The following is a 15,923-nucleotide window of genomic DNA, read 5'->3' on the forward strand; positions in this document are numbered from 1 at the left end:
CGAGGCCATGGGAAATCAGGTCAGTGTACAGATTTTATTAGTGCTGCAATCACCCCCCCCACCTCCTAGGCTGGGTTAGAGCAGGAGGGAATCACAGAATTCTGCAATGGTTTGGGTTGGAAGGGCCATGGAGCTCCTCTGGCTCCACCCTTGCCCTGGCAGGGACACCTTTCACTATCCCAGGCTGCTCCCAGCCCCATCCAGCCTGGCCTTGGGCACTGCCAGCGATCCAGGGGCAGCCACAGCTGCTCTGGGCACCTGTGCCAGGGCCTCACCTCTCTCACAGGGAATTTCTCCCCACGTTCCTTCTGACCCTGTCCTCCTTCAGCCTGAGGTGTTTAGGAAGGGCCGGGGGGCTCTGAGGCTCTGTCACTGCAGGGATGTGCTGCTGCCTGGGGAGCTGGAGCGCTCGGTTTTGGGGACAGGGTCAGAAGGGATAATGGGGAGTTGTTTATTCTTGTGGCTGTCCCCAGCCTGAGGGAGGTGCTGGCAGAGGAGGCTGCAGAGTTGGTTTAGAGACCATTGACTTCGCTTTCGAGCAGGAGTTACAGTGAACTTGTCAGCAATACACACGCTAAAATAGTGAGTTGTTATTTCTAATAAACAGTTTTAACAATAACAGAAAAGTTGTGTGAGAAATCTTTAGAACTTTACTCCATTTGCACAGCAGATTTTGTTTCTTTAGTCAGAGAACAGTGGTGTGTCCTCATCCGGGTCTTTCCACACTTTGTTCTTTCTGTCCTGGAGCACGTCCTGGGACAGGTACTGTTGGCACAGGTGCCTCAGGCAGTTTTTGTGGAGGCCAGGATTTCATGCTGCTGGGTTCTCCTGCTGGTGCTGATCCCCTTGTCCAGGAGGGAGCCCGGCCTGGCCAGGCTGGGGGTGTCCAGTCCTGGAAGCACCAGGGAGGGCAGTGGGGGAGGCAGAGGGGCCACAGGGGCTGAGGCTCTCGGGGTAACCTGTGCCAGCTCCTCACAGTGAGGAATTCCAGCTGGGCTCTCCCCAGGCAGGGTGAGGCTGCTCTTTGCCCTGATGCTGCTGGAGATCTCCTTGTCCCATCCACCCACCCAGAGCGCTCTCCTTTCCAGGAAAGCGGGGTGGGCCACTGCCTGCTGGCACCGAGCCCAGCTCTCCCCACTCACTGCTTTCCCTGCTTCCTCCACGGCAAACACAGCCTCTGCTGGCTCCCTTGGGCCCTGTTAAACTCCCTTTCAAAGGAAATCTTGGAACCACCTGCTGCATTTCCTGTAGTCCCTGCTTCAGCTTTGGTCTCCCATGGCTGCTGCCAGAGCCAGGATAAGCTCGGTGCTCCCGGGGGTGTTTGAGAGTGTCAGGAGCCCTGCTGAGGGTCACCGAGGTGGCTGGGACAGAGGAAGGGGGATGGTTTTAGAATGGAGGGGTTTGGAGCACTTTTCTTGCTTTGGAAAAGAGCCCAGTGTGCTCCAGGGCCAAGTGCTGCAGAGCCAAGGCTCAGCTCAGCTCCCTCCATCCCTCCAAGGGGACGGGGAAGATGGGGCCCTGCCAAGGGGGGATCAGCCCTGTCACCCCTTTGGAGGCTGCACGAGGCTGCTCTTGGTGCTCTCTGGCTTTGGATGAGCTTTTGGAGGTTCTAGATGAGCTGGGGAATCTTCCCTTGCACTGGGGCCGGTCCAGGTGCTTGAGTGCAGGTGCCAGGGTGGCACCGTGCTGTGGGGGCTGTATCAACCCCCTGGGGCAGGAGCCTGCAGGAGATGGGGGCTGGAGAGTGGGAATGCCCAGCAGCTGGGGAGGGGGATGTGGGAACTGCCTGGCTCAGCCCCAGCCCCGGCCAAGGACGTGGAGGGCTGGGAGTCAGGCCTGGGAAGCTGCAGGAGGGATGGCAGGAGCTGCCCAGGAACAGCCCGTCGGTGACCCCGGGGCCGGGCTGCGTCCTGCAATGGACTCGGCAACCCCAGACTCAAAGAGGAGGAGCACTGGGACCCCTGGGAGCTGATGGGTGCAGAGGAGGAGCCAGGATGGGCTCAGATTTCTTGGGGTCTCTGCAGGAGCAGAGCCCTGCGGGAATGAAGGCTCTGGGTAGAGAAGCAGGAACACATCCCCGTGGGACTGCCTCGGGTGTCCGTGGGGGCTGCAGAGGCCCTGGGGGGGCTGTGGGTGCAGGATGAGCAGGAGACTCTGCTGGGCTCTGTCTGGAGCTCTGGCAGCGCCCCAGCCCTGCTCCACCTGGCTCTGGGTCCACCCTGTCCGGCCTGTGTCCTGGGTGCAAAGGGGCCAGAGCTGTGCTGGGGTACAAGGCTTTATTCCATCGTCCCTGGGAGCCCCGTGCCCGTGGCAGCCCACACTGCCACTGTGTAAATGCCCCCAGTTTTAGTAGGATAAAGAGAGTACAGGGGGAATTGGAGGAGGGAGGGGGCTGTGCCCACCCAGTGGCCATGGGCTGAGCCAGCTGGGCCCTGCTCTGCCCTGCCTGAACCCACCTTTGGCCTCTGGGCTGGCGTCCATCACCCCAGGGCTGGTTTGGTCCCTCCAAGGTCTTGCTGTGACCACTGGGCTCACCCAGAGCTGGAATCCTGCAGGGATTGCCAGGGCTGGAGGTGTGAGGAAGTGGGGACTGCACTGTCCATGAGGGCTGGAGGGGACAAAATCCACATGGGAAGAGGTGCTTGGTCAGCAGCCGTGCTGAGCTCCTGGTCCTCTGCAGCCTGGCTTGGGCACCACGTGCCCCAGTGCCACGTGCCAGGTGTGGTGCCAGGGCTGGGGACTGCTGCGGTGTCACGGTCCTGCCCTTTGCCCTCCCTGCACCCATCGCTGCTGCTGCCCCAGGCTTTCCTCTCCCAAACTGAAACTCCTTCACTCCCTTCCAGAGGCCGACACGGGACCTGCCCCATCCCCACAAGGTGTGCCCCAGGGGTGCCAGCCCTGTGTCCCGGGGTGCTTCCAGCCCCAGGTCCTGGCACCCACAGCCCTGCCCAAGGTAGCATCAGACTCAAGGGTGTCACCCTGCCATGGGGACACTTTGTCTTGCGGTGGCAGATGTGGCCCTGGTGCCTTTCCTGCTGCAGGGAGCTGTTGGTAGGTGCTGTGCCGCCAGGGCTAGGAGGTCCCTCCTTGTGCATGTTCCCTGTAGGCCCTTGGAGACCCTTCCTGGCTGACGCTGGAGGGTGGCACAGAGCACAGCAGGGTCCTGCAGGCACCACCCCTGTGTCCTTCTTGGCTCATCCCTCACCACAAGGGACAAAGCAGCCATAAGAACCCTGTGCCACCCCGGGCCATTGGCCGCTGTCCAGGGGCAGGTGGGAGCGGAGGGGGTGTCACAGGTCGAGCCGGAAGGCCCCGAAGTAACTGGCGGCTGTGTCACTGGAGTCAATGGCCAGGGAGGAGACGGAGACGAAGAGCTCGTCACCGGCCTTGAGCTCGAAGAGTCCCCCCTGGTAGAGTGCGTGGAGCCCGTAGTCAGCCTCGGGCGCCCAGCACTTGGTGCCCACGCCCTTGAGCAGCAGCACGGGCGGGCTGTGGGCCGGCTGCCACTGGATGCACTGCACCAGCTGCGGGCCCGAGTCGCGGCCGGCGCCGCGGTAGCGGAAGTAGATCTGCGCGTACACGTAGTACTTGCCCGGCTGCTCCACGCGCAGCCGCCCCGCCCGGTACGTCATGTTCTGCACGTGGGACACCAGGCTGCCGTGCCCCCAGTGTGTGATGGCGTGGCGGCACGACTGGGACAGGTTCCCGGAGCGCTGGGAGCGTCCTGCGGGAAGGGAGAGTCCTGAGGGGAGCGACCTGACACGGTCACATCAGGGGAGGGGGTGGCTCTGACTCCTTCCCACTCATCCAGCTCGGAGGGCTGGAGCTTGGTGGTCTTGCAGTGAACAGGAGTCACTCTCCCCATCAGCCGCCCAACCGTCCTGGTCCCCTGCCCTTTGATCTCTCCCATTCCCATCTTGGAGACCCAGCAGTGCCCAGAGAGGTTCCCCAACTCACCATCCTGAGCCAGGCTCTGTGGGCGGAGGGTGAGATGTGCTGAGGGTTTCCCAGCTGTTTTGGGAGGAAGTTGCCCCTCTGAGGTGTTGAAGTAGTTCTGCCAGGCCTCTGCAGGAAAGGGACAGATGCTGTAAGAACAGCGTGGGGCCACCTGGCCCCATGCCAGCAGGGCAGGGAATGCCCCACTGACCCACCAGAGCAAAAGGTTATTGAGGGATGGAAAAGTCTTGTCAATCATCAACCAACACATCTGTGAGTGCCACGGCCCTGCTTCCCCAGCCTCCGGACAAATGGACATGGCTGTCCCCCAGCCCATTCCCAGAACGTGTGCCTGTCATGGCAAGTGACAATCCTGGCTCTCCCCTCTCCTGCCCCAGCTTACAGCACCGGAGTTTGCCCCAGGAGTGACTGCCCCTGCCACCCCCTGCTGGCCTCCTGCGACCCCAGCTCCCATAGGTCACAGCTCCCCTGGATCACAACTCCCTGGATCCCAGCTCCCATAGATCACAGCTCCCTGGATCACAGCTCCCAGGGGTCAGGCTCTGGCCCAGGAGGGACTCACCCTTCACAGCGTTCCTGCGGATGATGTTCTCGGTCACCTGTGCCACAGAGAAGACAAAGTTCCCTGGTTAAAGGTAACACAGGGGTTCCCCATGCCTGAGCTCCTACTCCAAGCCTCCATCACCTTCCCTGTCACGCTGTCTCTGAGCCCTGCCACCTCCTCCCAGTGAAGGGCTCGAGTCCCACTCCCACCTTGAACCATCCTGGCTATTCCCCCCTCCCACTGCTCTGCTGAGGCGGATGGAGAAACTGAGGCACGGGGACAACCAGGAGCTCCCCATCCGCCCCCGGTCCCGGGCTCACCGTGGCCACATAGGCTTTGATGGTGCTGGCCAGCTTAAGGCAGCCCTGGCTGCTGCTCAGCTTCTCCAGGCTGGAGCCCTCGGGCTGCTGATTGAGCGCCTGCAGACACCGCAGCTCCTCCGCGCTGCCCGGAGCCTGGGACTTCAGCTGGGATGGAAACAGAGCGTGATGACAAACGGGGACAGAGCAGCCGGGATCCTGCTGGGGTGTGAGCAGGGGGCAGCTGCCTTCAGCCCGGCTCCTGCAGCACCCGGGCGCTCAGAGAACAACCGGGATATTGGTATCAGTTCAGCCTCTGTGTGCACAGCACAGCGCTGTGAGGTCAGATTGGAAGGATCTGGGTTCATCTCTGCCCTCCGGTGCCCCGGGCGGCCCTGCCCCGGCCATTCCCGGCGGGAGGGCTCGCAGGCTGTTCCTGCTCACCCCTGCCCGCGCGGGTGGCAGCGCATTCCCCGGGACGGGGCCGTTCCCGTGGGGTGCCCGCGGCGGGAGCGTGTCCGGGCAGGGCCGCTCCCCCGGGCTGCCTGCGGCGGGAGCCCGCCCGCGGAACCGGGGCCGGCCCGGCACGGGGAGCTGCTGGAGCGGCTCCAGAGAAAACCACGGAGATGCTCCGAGGGCGGAAGCCCCTCTGCCCTGGGGCCAGGCTGGGAGAGCTGGGGGTGTTCACCTGGCGACGGCTCCAGGGAGAGCTCAGAGCCCGTGCCAGGGCCTGAGGGAGCTCCAGGAGACTGACTCCCTACTCCCAGCACAGATCCAGTGACGGGCCTCTGAAATTAGCCCAAGTTGTTCCACTACAGTGGTTTTCTCCTCCCCCCGCCTCTTCCTTGGGGCTGTGTCTCCCCATTCCCCTCCTCTCCCCGCCTTTCATGTAAATCCCTCACAGCGGGACCTCATGTGACCCGGGCATGGAGACAAAGGCCGAAGGAGGGCCGGAGCCCACTCCGAAGGATGCTCCGCTGGATCCAGACTGGCTGTTTACTCCCCCTGCATCCGCGGCAGGGCTTTTCCTTCTTCCCTGGCTCTGGTGTGTTTTGTGGAATGTCTGGCACTGCAGGACCCTTTTTTTTTTTTCTTGCCGCGCCCTCAGGGATGAGGGCGGCTTCCACGGAGCTGCTGCCAGCTCCGAATTTCCCTCTACTCATGGATCTCCTGACTGGCGTTTCCCTCCCTCTGCTGAGGGCTTGTTGTGGGTCGGAATCACAGCTGAGGGGAGGGGCTGGCGAGGCTGTTGAAAGGATCAGACCTCACGGCCAAGTCTGGGAGTGGTTTTGCCCGACTGACCCCGGGGGAGGTGGGAATGGCGGGATCCCAGCACACTTGGCGGGGCTGGACTGGAGCAAGCAAAGAGCTGCTGGAATGGGGCTGCCAGCATCTCACAAAGGGGGCGAGGAGGATTTGGGAGTCCTGGAGTGTAGGGGAGATGGGAATGGGAGGAGGGAGAGATGAAGCCAGAACCAGGGGTCAGTGGGGCCTGAAGCGCAAGGGAGTCCCCCCGCACCCCCATCTGCGGCTGGAGACTGCGATGGGATCGCAGGGCAGAGTTCCCCTCTCGCAGTGCAAACCTCAGCTCCAGGCGGGCCCAGGACAAAGGCGCCGTCTCTCCACATCTGCATCGGCGACAGTGCCCACCCCTCCGCCCCCGCCTGCACAGCTGGATCTGCAGCTCCGGGCGGAGCTCGGCCAACGTCCTCCCCCAATCCACATCTGGACCCGCGGCTCCCCGGGGAGCTGGGGCAGTGCCCATCCCCCCAATCCACATCTGGACCCGCGGGGCAGTGCCCACCCCCCAATCCACATCTGGACCCGCGGGGCAGTGCCCGCCCCGCAGCCCGCAGCTGGACCCGCGGCTCCCTGGGGCCCCGGTCGCTGCCGTGCGCAGCGGGCAGAGGCGAGGTCCGAGAGCGGGCAGAGCCTTCCCGCAGCCGCCGGGACTCCCGGGGCCGCAGCCCCGCTCCGGTCCCGGGACAAAGCTCACCTTGGAGATGGCCATGGTGAAGTAGACGAAGAGGCCGGTGGTGGAGGCGATCTGCAGCGCCAGGATAGCCATGACGGCCACGCTGCCCCACAGCGGCCCGCACCGCCCCCGCCGCTTCCCCCGCGCCGCACCGGGGCCGCCGTCCGGAGCGGCAGCGGTAACGGGACAGTGACCGGGAGCGGGCCCGGCAGCGGCGCCCTTGGGCAGCATGGGAGTGTCGGAGCCGCCGCTGTCGGAGCGCAGGTACTGCCCGGCGCCGGGCGGGTGCGGGGCCATGGCCGGCCCGGTCCCGGTCCCGCTGCCCCGGGTGCGAGCGCGGCGGGACGGACGGACGGACGGGGCGGGGCGGGGTTGGGGGAGTGGTCTGTGGCAGAAGGGGCGGGGTCTCCCGTGGCCACCGAGGGGACGCCGGGGGCGATGGTGGCCCCGGGACTGCAGCTCGGGAGGCAGCGGGGCCGCGGGGACGCTGCGTGTCCCCAAAGAGCCCCAGAGTGTCACTTCATGGGGACACAGAGACAGGACACAGGGAATGGCTTCACTCTGTCAGAGGGCAGGGATGGATGGGATATTGGGAACATATTCTCCTCTGGGAGGGGGGCAGGTCTCGCACAGGTGCCCAGAGCAGCTGGGGCTGCCCCTGGATCCCTGGCGATGCCCAAGGCCAGACTGGACACTGGGGCTTGGAGCAGCCTGGGACAGTGGGAGGTGTCCCTGCCATGGCAGGGGGTGGCACTGGGTGTGCTTTAAAGTCCCTTCCCACCCAAGCCATTCCATGATTTATGAATATGCTTCATACCACCATCACAGGACAGTGTGGGAGCTGCTGGGGTGACCCCAGGGGAGAAGACCCCGGGGCTGAGAACAGAGGGTCTTAGGGCTGGAGGACACGACCCGAGCCAGGTTTTGGTGACAGGGCTCACATCAGCTCTGGCCACCAGCAAAGGCTCAGAGAGGGGCAGGTTTTCAGGACAGGGGGGCAAGACCTGCTGAGCATCTCCTGGAGGCCTTGCTGGGGGGGCCATGCCCACTCTGCCCTCCTGGAGTGGGCACAGGCCTGCCCATCCCTGCTGAGCCCCAGGCTCTGTCCTGCTGCTGGGTCACATTCCCATTGCTCCACAAAAGAAACGTGGAGCAGGTTGAAAGCAGGAAGGTGGGACAAGCTGCTGCTCCCTGCTGCTGCCGTAGCGGCTCCAGGTTCAGGTGAGCCTGTGGCTCCAGGTGCTGTTACCTGTGAAATCAAAGTGAGACCTGAGAAAGCACAGGAGCACTGGTGTCCCTGCAGAACCGCTCCCTCCTGTCCTGCTGGGCCCTGGGGAGGGTGGTGGCCTCAGCCCAGACCCCAGGCAGCTCAGCAGCTCCCAGACCATCATGGAGGTGGCTGCCCCGGGGGCTGTCCCATCCCCAGGACGTCTGACCCTGCAGTGTCCCCAGAAGCACCATGAAGCCGGGGCTCTTCTGAGCCCCAGGGGCTCAGAGCAGGGGATTTCCCACCCCAAAGCATCTGCCAGGCTCAGGATTGATTTCCCTGCCTCTCTGCCAGCTCAGTGTCTACCCAGTGCCAGAGCCCCATTCCTGCCCTGGCATAGAGATCTTTCCGGAGGCGAGATGACTTCCATGGAGTCTGGGAAGGGGGCTGGTTTGGGAGGTGAGTAATTATGTCTGAAAAAATCCCCTGATAAATCAACCCTCTTGGTTGTTCTCAGGAAAAGGGCTCAGGACCTGCTGAGCCAGGTGAGGGGGGAAGAGCTGCCAGCCTGCTCTAGTGGAAGGTGTCCCTGTCCATGGCAGGGGGTGGAATATGGAATGGGATGGGTTTCAGATCCCTTCCAAACCAAACCAAACCAAACCACAATTCTATGATTTGGCATTTGGGGCCTAGATGTTTGTGCTGAAGGAACCTGGGACCACTGCTCTGTGTGCTGCTCTGTGGGATGGGACAGGGACATGGCTGAGCTCTGCTGAGGGGCAGAGGGAAACCAGGAGCAGTCAGAACACTGGAGCCTGGGGCTGCTTTCTTGGAGAGAGAAGGTTTGTCTGTGAGTCAGGGCAGACCAGAACTGGAACAGTGCAGAGAAAATTGGGTGGAGGCCAGGGGGAAAAGCATGCCTCAATCCTGGCTGAGGAGTTGTTTTTCTCTTCTAATGTTTCCTGGTCTGTGCACTGGGAGAGCCGGGTCAGGCAGAGCCTGGAAATCTGTTTCCTCAGTGCCCGTGGTGCAGAGCAAGTGCAGGGGAGCAGGAGAGGGGTTTGTTGGGGTTTCCTGGTGCTCTCAGTGAGGCTGGGATGGGGGAAAATCAGCAGGAGATGCCGACATGGACATGGAGCTGCATCTGGGATTTCCCAGCCTGTCCCTTGGATTTGTTTCATCAGGCAGGATGGTGGAACGTGCAATTGTAGTTGTTCTCTGTGTTTCCTGGGATGGCCAAGGCAGACCCCCTGAGCTGGGTCAGTGCAGGATGCTCCTCCCGGGGCGGTCCCGGGGCCGGCTCCTCTCAGCCCAGCCCGGCACCGGCTCCGGCGGCTGACGACTCCAAACGGGGCTGACCACACGGTCCTCCCTCAGGAAACAGCAGTCCCTGCGACGTGAAGTCATGGCGTGCAGCTCAGGAGTGCTGTAACCTCCCTGGAATGTGCCCTCAGATGTTTGTCTTTCGATCAGAACCCATCAGTTCCCGTGCTGAGATGGTTTTTGGGAAAAACCTCTTCCTCATCACACCGCACTTCCAGCGGGAGGCTCAGGCGTCCAACCTCCTCCCTGCAACCCTGGGAGCTCCCCAGCCCTTCCCTGGCTGTCTCCTGCCCGTGGGCTGGGGCCAGCGTTTGTTTGTCCCTGTTATCACAGAGGAGGTGGAGACATTCCCTGCCTGGCGGCATCGGAGCTGCTCCAGAGCTGCTGCAGGCTCACACGTGCCTGCTGGAGGGATGGCTGGTCACCCAGGTGGGACAGGACATTGGCTTGGACGGACACAGGCTGATCCTCACAGCCCTTCCTGGCCTCTGGCTGGTGGAGGTTGGGAGCCAAGGCATAGGGAGAGAGGGAAAAGAGGAGCAGAAGGGCTCTGTGGGGACCCAGGGGCGCTCCCTGTGCTGCTGGTGGGAGTTTGGCAGGGAAGGGATGGATGGAGGAGCCCCATAAAACCCTGGACCTGCGAGCTTTCCCAGGAGGGATGAGGAGCAGCAGCCTCTGGAACATCCCAAGGCGGGACAGCAGATCCCGAGACATCCACACCCCGGCCAGGAGCGTCCCCGCACTCCGGCGATGGATGGCAGGCAGTGACAGGACAGACCATGACAGGCACAATGACAGACACAGTGACTGACACAGTGACGGACACAAGGACAGACACAAGGACAGACACAAGGACAGGCAAGTTCTGCTGCAGCTCCCTCTCTGGGCCGAGCTCCCCGCTCCCAGCGGCTCCTGGCACAGCTGATCTCCTCGCTCCCTCTAGTGGGATTGGGATGGCTGCGTGGGCTCCTGCCTGCCCACACCTGTGTCCCGTTACTTCTCTTGATGTCCTCCCGGAGAACCTCCCCCGGGGATTGATTTTTTTTCCCTGCCACAAAGCCCCCAGCACTACCCCAGCTCCTGGGGAAGGATAAAAACATTGTCCCGATGCCGCCTGGAGATTCCGAGGTGAGTCTCCTGCAGGAGCAGCGCCCCAGCCGCGTCCCGTCCTTCCCACAGCCCTGCCGGGAGCGGGCAGGGCTGCTCCAGGTTAAAGCCCCGGGTTTTATGGCCGAGGTGGGATCCTGAGGAGACGGGACACGGTGAGGCCATTCCCCCGGTGCCTCCGAGCTGGGATTTGGGGGTTTTACACCGTGACAGGCAGAGGAGGGACGGGAGGAGGCAGCACCTTGAGGGGTTCTGTGCGTTGGGTATGGAGTCCTGTAAAGGGGAGAGGGACGGAGGGGAAGGAGGAACAACGGAGGAGGGGAGCAAGGGAGTGGAGGGGAAGGGAAGAAGAGGGGAACGGAGAGGAGGAGAAAGGAGGGAGGAAAACAGAAGAAGAGGAGGAGGAGTAGAAGAGAGAAGAGTAGGTGAGGAGGAGAAGGGAAGAAAGGGAGGGAGAGTAGGGGAGGGGAGGGGAGGAGAGGGGAAGAGAAGAGGAGCAGGAGGAGGAGAGGAGCAGGGGGCGGAGGGCGGGCAGGCCCCGCGCGGTCCCGCCCAGAGGAGCAGCCCCAGGCCGGTGGCGGAGCTGTCGCCCGCGGCCCCGCAGATGTTCCCCGTCCCCCTCCTCCTCCCCTTCCTGCTCGCCCCCGGCAGCGCCGCGGCCGCCCCGGGGGTCACAGGCGAGTGTCAGCCCCGGGGCCGGGGTGGCCGGGACGGGTCGGTCCCGCCCGGGTGCCCGGCTCTGCCCCGGCCCTTCTGGGCGGGTCTGGCCGAGCTGGGCCGCGGGGGGAGGCGGGCGGGACCCCCTGTCCCCCCCTCATGGAGCCACTCCCGCCTTTGGGGAGCTTTTCCTGGCGCCTGATTTAAGACGCGAAGGCGACTCCAGGCTCGGGCACGCCTTAATCCCGGAGAAAAGCTTTTAGGGGAAGGTCGGGAAGGGACTTGCGGCTTTTCTCGGCTCTCAGCGCGGGTTCCCGGCAGGGGCCCGCAGGGGGGGGCTGTGCCCGAGGGTCCCACAGCTCCGTCTGTGCCCCCTAAAGCAGGAGGCAGCATTTCCATGGCCCTGCTTGACACATTTGGGGCTGTGGGTGGGTGAAAAGCTCAGCAGGGCCCGGCCAACGCGTGGGCAGGGGGGATTCAGCCCCTCTGCCCCTCAGTGAGAACCCATCTGCAGAGCTGCCCCAGCCCTGGGCCCAGCACAGGAGGGACCTGGAGAGAGCCCAGGGGAGGCCACGGAGCTGCTCTGAGGCCCAGAGCCCCTCTGGAGCCGGGCTGGGAGAGCTGGGGGCTCAGAGAAGAGAAGGATCCAGGAGAGCCCCTTTCAGGCTCCTCAGAGCCCTCTTCCAGGGCCTAAGGGGGCTCCAGGAGAGCTTGGGACAAGGGATGGAGGGGCAGGACAAGGGGAGATGCCTTCCTGCTGACAGAGGGCAGGGTAAGATGGGATACTGGGGGAAATTCTTCCCTGTGTGGGTGGTGAGGCCCCGGCAGAAGTTTCCCAGAGCAGCTGTAGCTGCACTGTCCGTGGCAGTGTTCCAGGCCAGGTATGACATTTGGGCTTGGAGCAGCCTGGGACAGTGGGAGGTGTCCCTGCCCATGAAACAGTGATCTTTAAGGTCCCTTCCAACCCAAACCCTTCCATGATTCATGATTCTATAAATAATTCCCTCTGCGGCTGAGGCAGGAAGGGCTCCTGCAGCACCTCGCAGGTGGATGAGCTGGGGTCCCCGCGGCTGTAGGGTGACTCCTGTTTCTCTTGCAGCCCGCACGCTCGCTCCCTGCTACTCGGCCGACCTGCGCCCGGCCGCGGGCAGCCTGGTGTCGGCCGTGGGCTGCACCGTGCTGCTGACGGCCCCGGCGCTGCGGGGCAGCCGCGCCGTGGCCTGGGAGTACCGGGCGGGCTCGGAGGAGGGGGTCATCCTCACCTACGGCTTCCGCCATCCCCCCAACGTGTCCCGGCTCTTCGAGAACCGCGCCACGTTCAACGAGTCCAACCTGTCGCTGCAGGTGGTGCTGCAGCGCGGGGACAGCCGCCTCTACCGCCTCAGGGCCCAGGAGGAGGCCACGGCCTGGTTCCATCTGCGCGTTGTGGGTGAGTGCTGCCGCGGCCAGCCCTCCTCCGGGCCCGGGAGCCGGGATTGCCACGGCTTTGAGCGCTGACGCTGCCTCTGCCTCTCCCAGAGCCGCTGTCCCCGCCACAAATTGTGGGCAACTCCTTGGTGAAGGCAGGAGGCAACACCAAACTGGTTTGCCGCGTGGTGCACGGGACGGCAGACGCCTACTGGTGGAAGAAAAATGGGCAACCGCTCGTGGAAAGTGAGCGCATCCAGTTTGTGGAGAACACCACGCTCGTCATCCTGCGGGTGTCCATCAGCGACAGCGGCTACTACACCTGCGTGGTGAGCAACGCCGTGAGCCAGAACGAGACCTCCTTCCTGCTCAAGGTCCACCGTGAGTGTATTCCTTCCCCTGCCCGGGAAAAAACAGGGGGACAGCCGCAGAAAAGGGATTCTGTCTCCCTGCCTGTGCTGAGCAGACAGGTTTGCTGGGAGGCTGTGAGTGGGTTAAATTTGCTCTGGTGCAGAGGCTCTGTGTTGTCCCCTTTGCAGACTCTACACACGTGGTGCTGCCTGTGGTCATGACCTGTGTCATCATCGGCTTGATCGCAGGTGGGTGCTGAGGTGGCTCTGTCCGATTTCTGGCTGGTGGGTGCTGCGGCCACCAGAGGTGGGTGAAGGGGTCCCATGTGGCACATCCCTGCCAGGACCTGGCTTTCCCACCCTGGCATCCCGTGGGCAGGGGCTGGGTTTTGTCACAGCTGCTGTTTCCAGCAGAGTGTCCCCAGTCCAAGGAGGTCATGCTGGCCTGCATTGATGATGGTGGTGGTGGGGCTCTGAGCAGCCTGGGCTGGTGGAAGTTCTTCCTGCCCATGGCACGGGTAGGAACTGGATGGGCTTTGAAGGTTCCTCCAACCCAAACGGTTCTGGGATTTTCTGATGCTGCTGCTTTGTCCTCAGGTGTCTTTGTCTGGTGCTGGAGAAGGGAGAAGGAACACAGTGACAACTGTTGGTAAGATGCCTTCAGCCCCCTCTTGAGGTGGCCTCCTTGCTCCAGCCAAAATTTTCTGTCTACAAGCCCAAACTTATCCTTGGCTGGGTCCAATGGAGCTGGAGAAGTAGGAGAGCTCAGGGTGCTATTCCAGCCTCTCTAGTAAGAGGCTGCTCTCCCACCCTGGAGGCTCAAAGGGTTTGCTGTCTCCTCTGTTTAATCCCCACTCTGGAAATATTCCTGATTCCTCCACCCAGAACCTGACACTCCTGGTTACCTTAGCTCTGAGTAATGGGTGGGATTTGAATACTCCAGAGGTTTCTGGGAAGTGAGTGATCCTTTAGATTTTCTCAGAAATCACTCCTCCTCTGTGACCACAAACACACTCAGGCTGTTCACTGGAACTTCCTGGAGGGTGAGGGTAAGGATGGAGAGGATAAGGATGGAAAACCCATCCCATGATGTGGTGGGTTACAAACAAGGAGCTCTCAGGTGTCTTGTGCTGCCAGAACCCAGGGAACTCCAGACAGATAAATTGGCCAGGGTAGCTCCTGGAATCTGGAGTAGGGCAGAAGTCCAGACCTCCTGGTGCTGCCCCTGCCAGTGTGGGACCCTGAGCTGGCTGAGGCCCTGGAGGGGTCCAAGTGCCCAGGACATGGCTCACGTGGGGCCCTCTGTCCTTGCAGGTAGAGCTGGGCCAGCCCTGCTGTTGCTCTTTCCTGGTGACCCTGGTGATGGATACTGCTGGGAGTGCCAGGTATCCCATCCCATCCCAGCCTCTCCTGGGCTCACCTGTGAAGTGTTCAAGCTGCCAGATCCTGCAAATATTTTATTGGAAAACACTGGTTTGGACTATTTCTATGTTGTCCTGCTCTTCCTGTTGTGCATCCCTGGGGAGAGGGATGTACTTGCTCCCTCCCTCCACCCTCCTGGCTTCCTGCAGAGGCCTCGATGGGCTCTTGGCTCTGGAAAGAGCCAGCTGGGCAAATCCACAGTCCTGGGGCTGCTGGAAGGTGCCACAGTGCCAGCCCTGCCTCCCCGGGCCCTCCCGGTGTCCTGCTGTGCCAGGGCTTTGCCAGGGGGCTCAGGGGCTGAGGCTCTGGGCATCCTGCTCCGTGTGACCCTTGGAGGGAGGAGGAAGGGCAGGACTGTGCTGGGTGTGCAGCTGGAGGGAGCAGAGGCAGCGGGAGCTGGCAGGGAATGGGGGAGCAGCAAAGGAGTTCAGTTTCTGACAGCAGATCCCAGGGAAATCCCTGCAGCTGCCTGAGGTGGGGATGCTCCTGAGCCCATCTCTTCCAGCCCTGCAGGATCTGGGGACATCCCTGGGGACATCCCCTCCTCTTCCCAGCACCAGTGCTGGTGGAGCTTGTCTTTCCAATTTGCTGCTCATGCAGGTGACATCGGCCTTGGCCTGGCGAGATGCAGGGAGCCCTGCTCCTGTCCCCTGCTGTCCCCTGCTGTCCTGTCCCTCCCCGTGCTGCCGCTGCAGGGCTCTCCTAGGCTTGGCTGTGGAGGGGATGTCGCTCCTTCAGCTGAGCCTGGAGGCAGAGCAGGCATCCCCAGCCTGGAGAGACCTGGGTGCTTTCCCAGGTGCTGGACCCCACTGTTGGTCACCCCGGGACATTTGCACCTCCTGTTAATCTGAGGGGGCAATCCCAGGTCCAGGGCCCTCCCTGAGCCAGTCCTCAGCACCCCTGGAGCAGGCTGGGGGCCTCTCAAAGGCAAACTGGAAAATTATGGGAGAGATCACAGGGAGATTCAGGGGCTGTTAGCAAGGGGCCATCTCAGCCTTGGCTTTTGTGGAGCCATTAAAGGAAGCAGAGGAGTTTGGGTGGAATAAATGAGATTCCAGCCCTGTTGGAAGCTGCAGGGCAGATTGTCATGTTTTCTGTTGCACTTGAGGGTGTAAAAGGTAGCCACATGTTTTACAAGAAATACTTTTCTAAATGTTTTGGGGAGTTTGTCTGTGAATGGTTTTGAAGACTTTGTGTTTTGTTGATGTTGCTGCTAATAAAGAGTGTGTGTTATCCCAGAGGGTGTTGCTGTGATGTTTGGGGTAGGAATCAGCTCCTGGTGGGACATGGCTGGTGGCAGACCTGGGAATGCTGGATTTGTCCTGGTGTCTGGCTCTGGGACATGATCCCTTCCTCTTGAGGACATCATTTACTCCCCTTGTGGGGTTCCTGCACCCCCATCCCCTCCTCCTGTGGCAGTGACAGCCCGAGGGACTCAGCTGGGGTTAAGAACAGCCCAACAACTCTGCTCCAAATCTGGGTGAGGGTATTTTTAACCTGGCCCTGCTCCCTGAGTCACGGGAGCCTGGCAGCTGCCCTGGCAGTGCCTGGGGAGGAGCTGCCTTCCAAGGAGCTGGGTCAGGGCTGCCCCAGGGGTGCTTTTTGGGGTTCATCTGGGGACTTTGGGTGCACGGCTTTGCTCAGCAGCAGTTTGTGGTTGGGAAAAGCTCCCTTG

At 62.3% G+C, this 15,923-nt stretch overlaps 2 protein-coding genes across 2 annotated transcripts; one reads left to right on the forward strand and one right to left on the reverse strand.

Moving 5' to 3' along the window:
* Positions 1-575: 575 nt before the first annotated feature.
* On the reverse strand, positions 576-7,128 carry LOC135447838 (tumor necrosis factor ligand superfamily member 10-like). The gene is made up of 5 exons (XM_064712957.1): positions 6,797-7,128; positions 4,822-4,968; positions 4,520-4,556; positions 3,958-4,065; positions 576-3,724 (listed from the first exon to the last, which is right to left on the reverse strand). The coding sequence occupies exons 1-5, from the start codon at positions 7,070-7,072 to the stop codon at positions 3,291-3,293; spliced, it is 1,002 nt and encodes a 333-aa protein (XP_064569027.1). The 5' UTR covers positions 7,073-7,128; the 3' UTR covers positions 576-3,290.
* A 3,549-nt stretch (positions 7,129-10,677) lies between these two features.
* Positions 10,678-15,466, forward strand: LOC135447789 (contactin-4-like). The gene is made up of 6 exons (XM_064712862.1): positions 10,678-10,837; positions 12,169-12,498; positions 12,588-12,857; positions 13,016-13,075; positions 13,424-13,475; positions 14,141-15,466. Exons 1-6 carry the CDS (start codon positions 10,678-10,680, stop codon positions 14,142-14,144), a joined length of 876 nt encoding a protein of 291 aa, XP_064568932.1. The 3' UTR covers positions 14,145-15,466.
* Positions 15,467-15,923: the final 457 nt, after the last annotated feature.

The sequence above is a fragment of the Zonotrichia leucophrys genome, chromosome 4A (assembly GCF_028769735.1).
Source record: "Zonotrichia leucophrys gambelii isolate GWCS_2022_RI chromosome 4A, RI_Zleu_2.0, whole genome shotgun sequence".
In the NCBI taxonomy this organism is placed as follows: Eukaryota; Metazoa; Chordata; class Aves; order Passeriformes; family Passerellidae; genus Zonotrichia; species Zonotrichia leucophrys.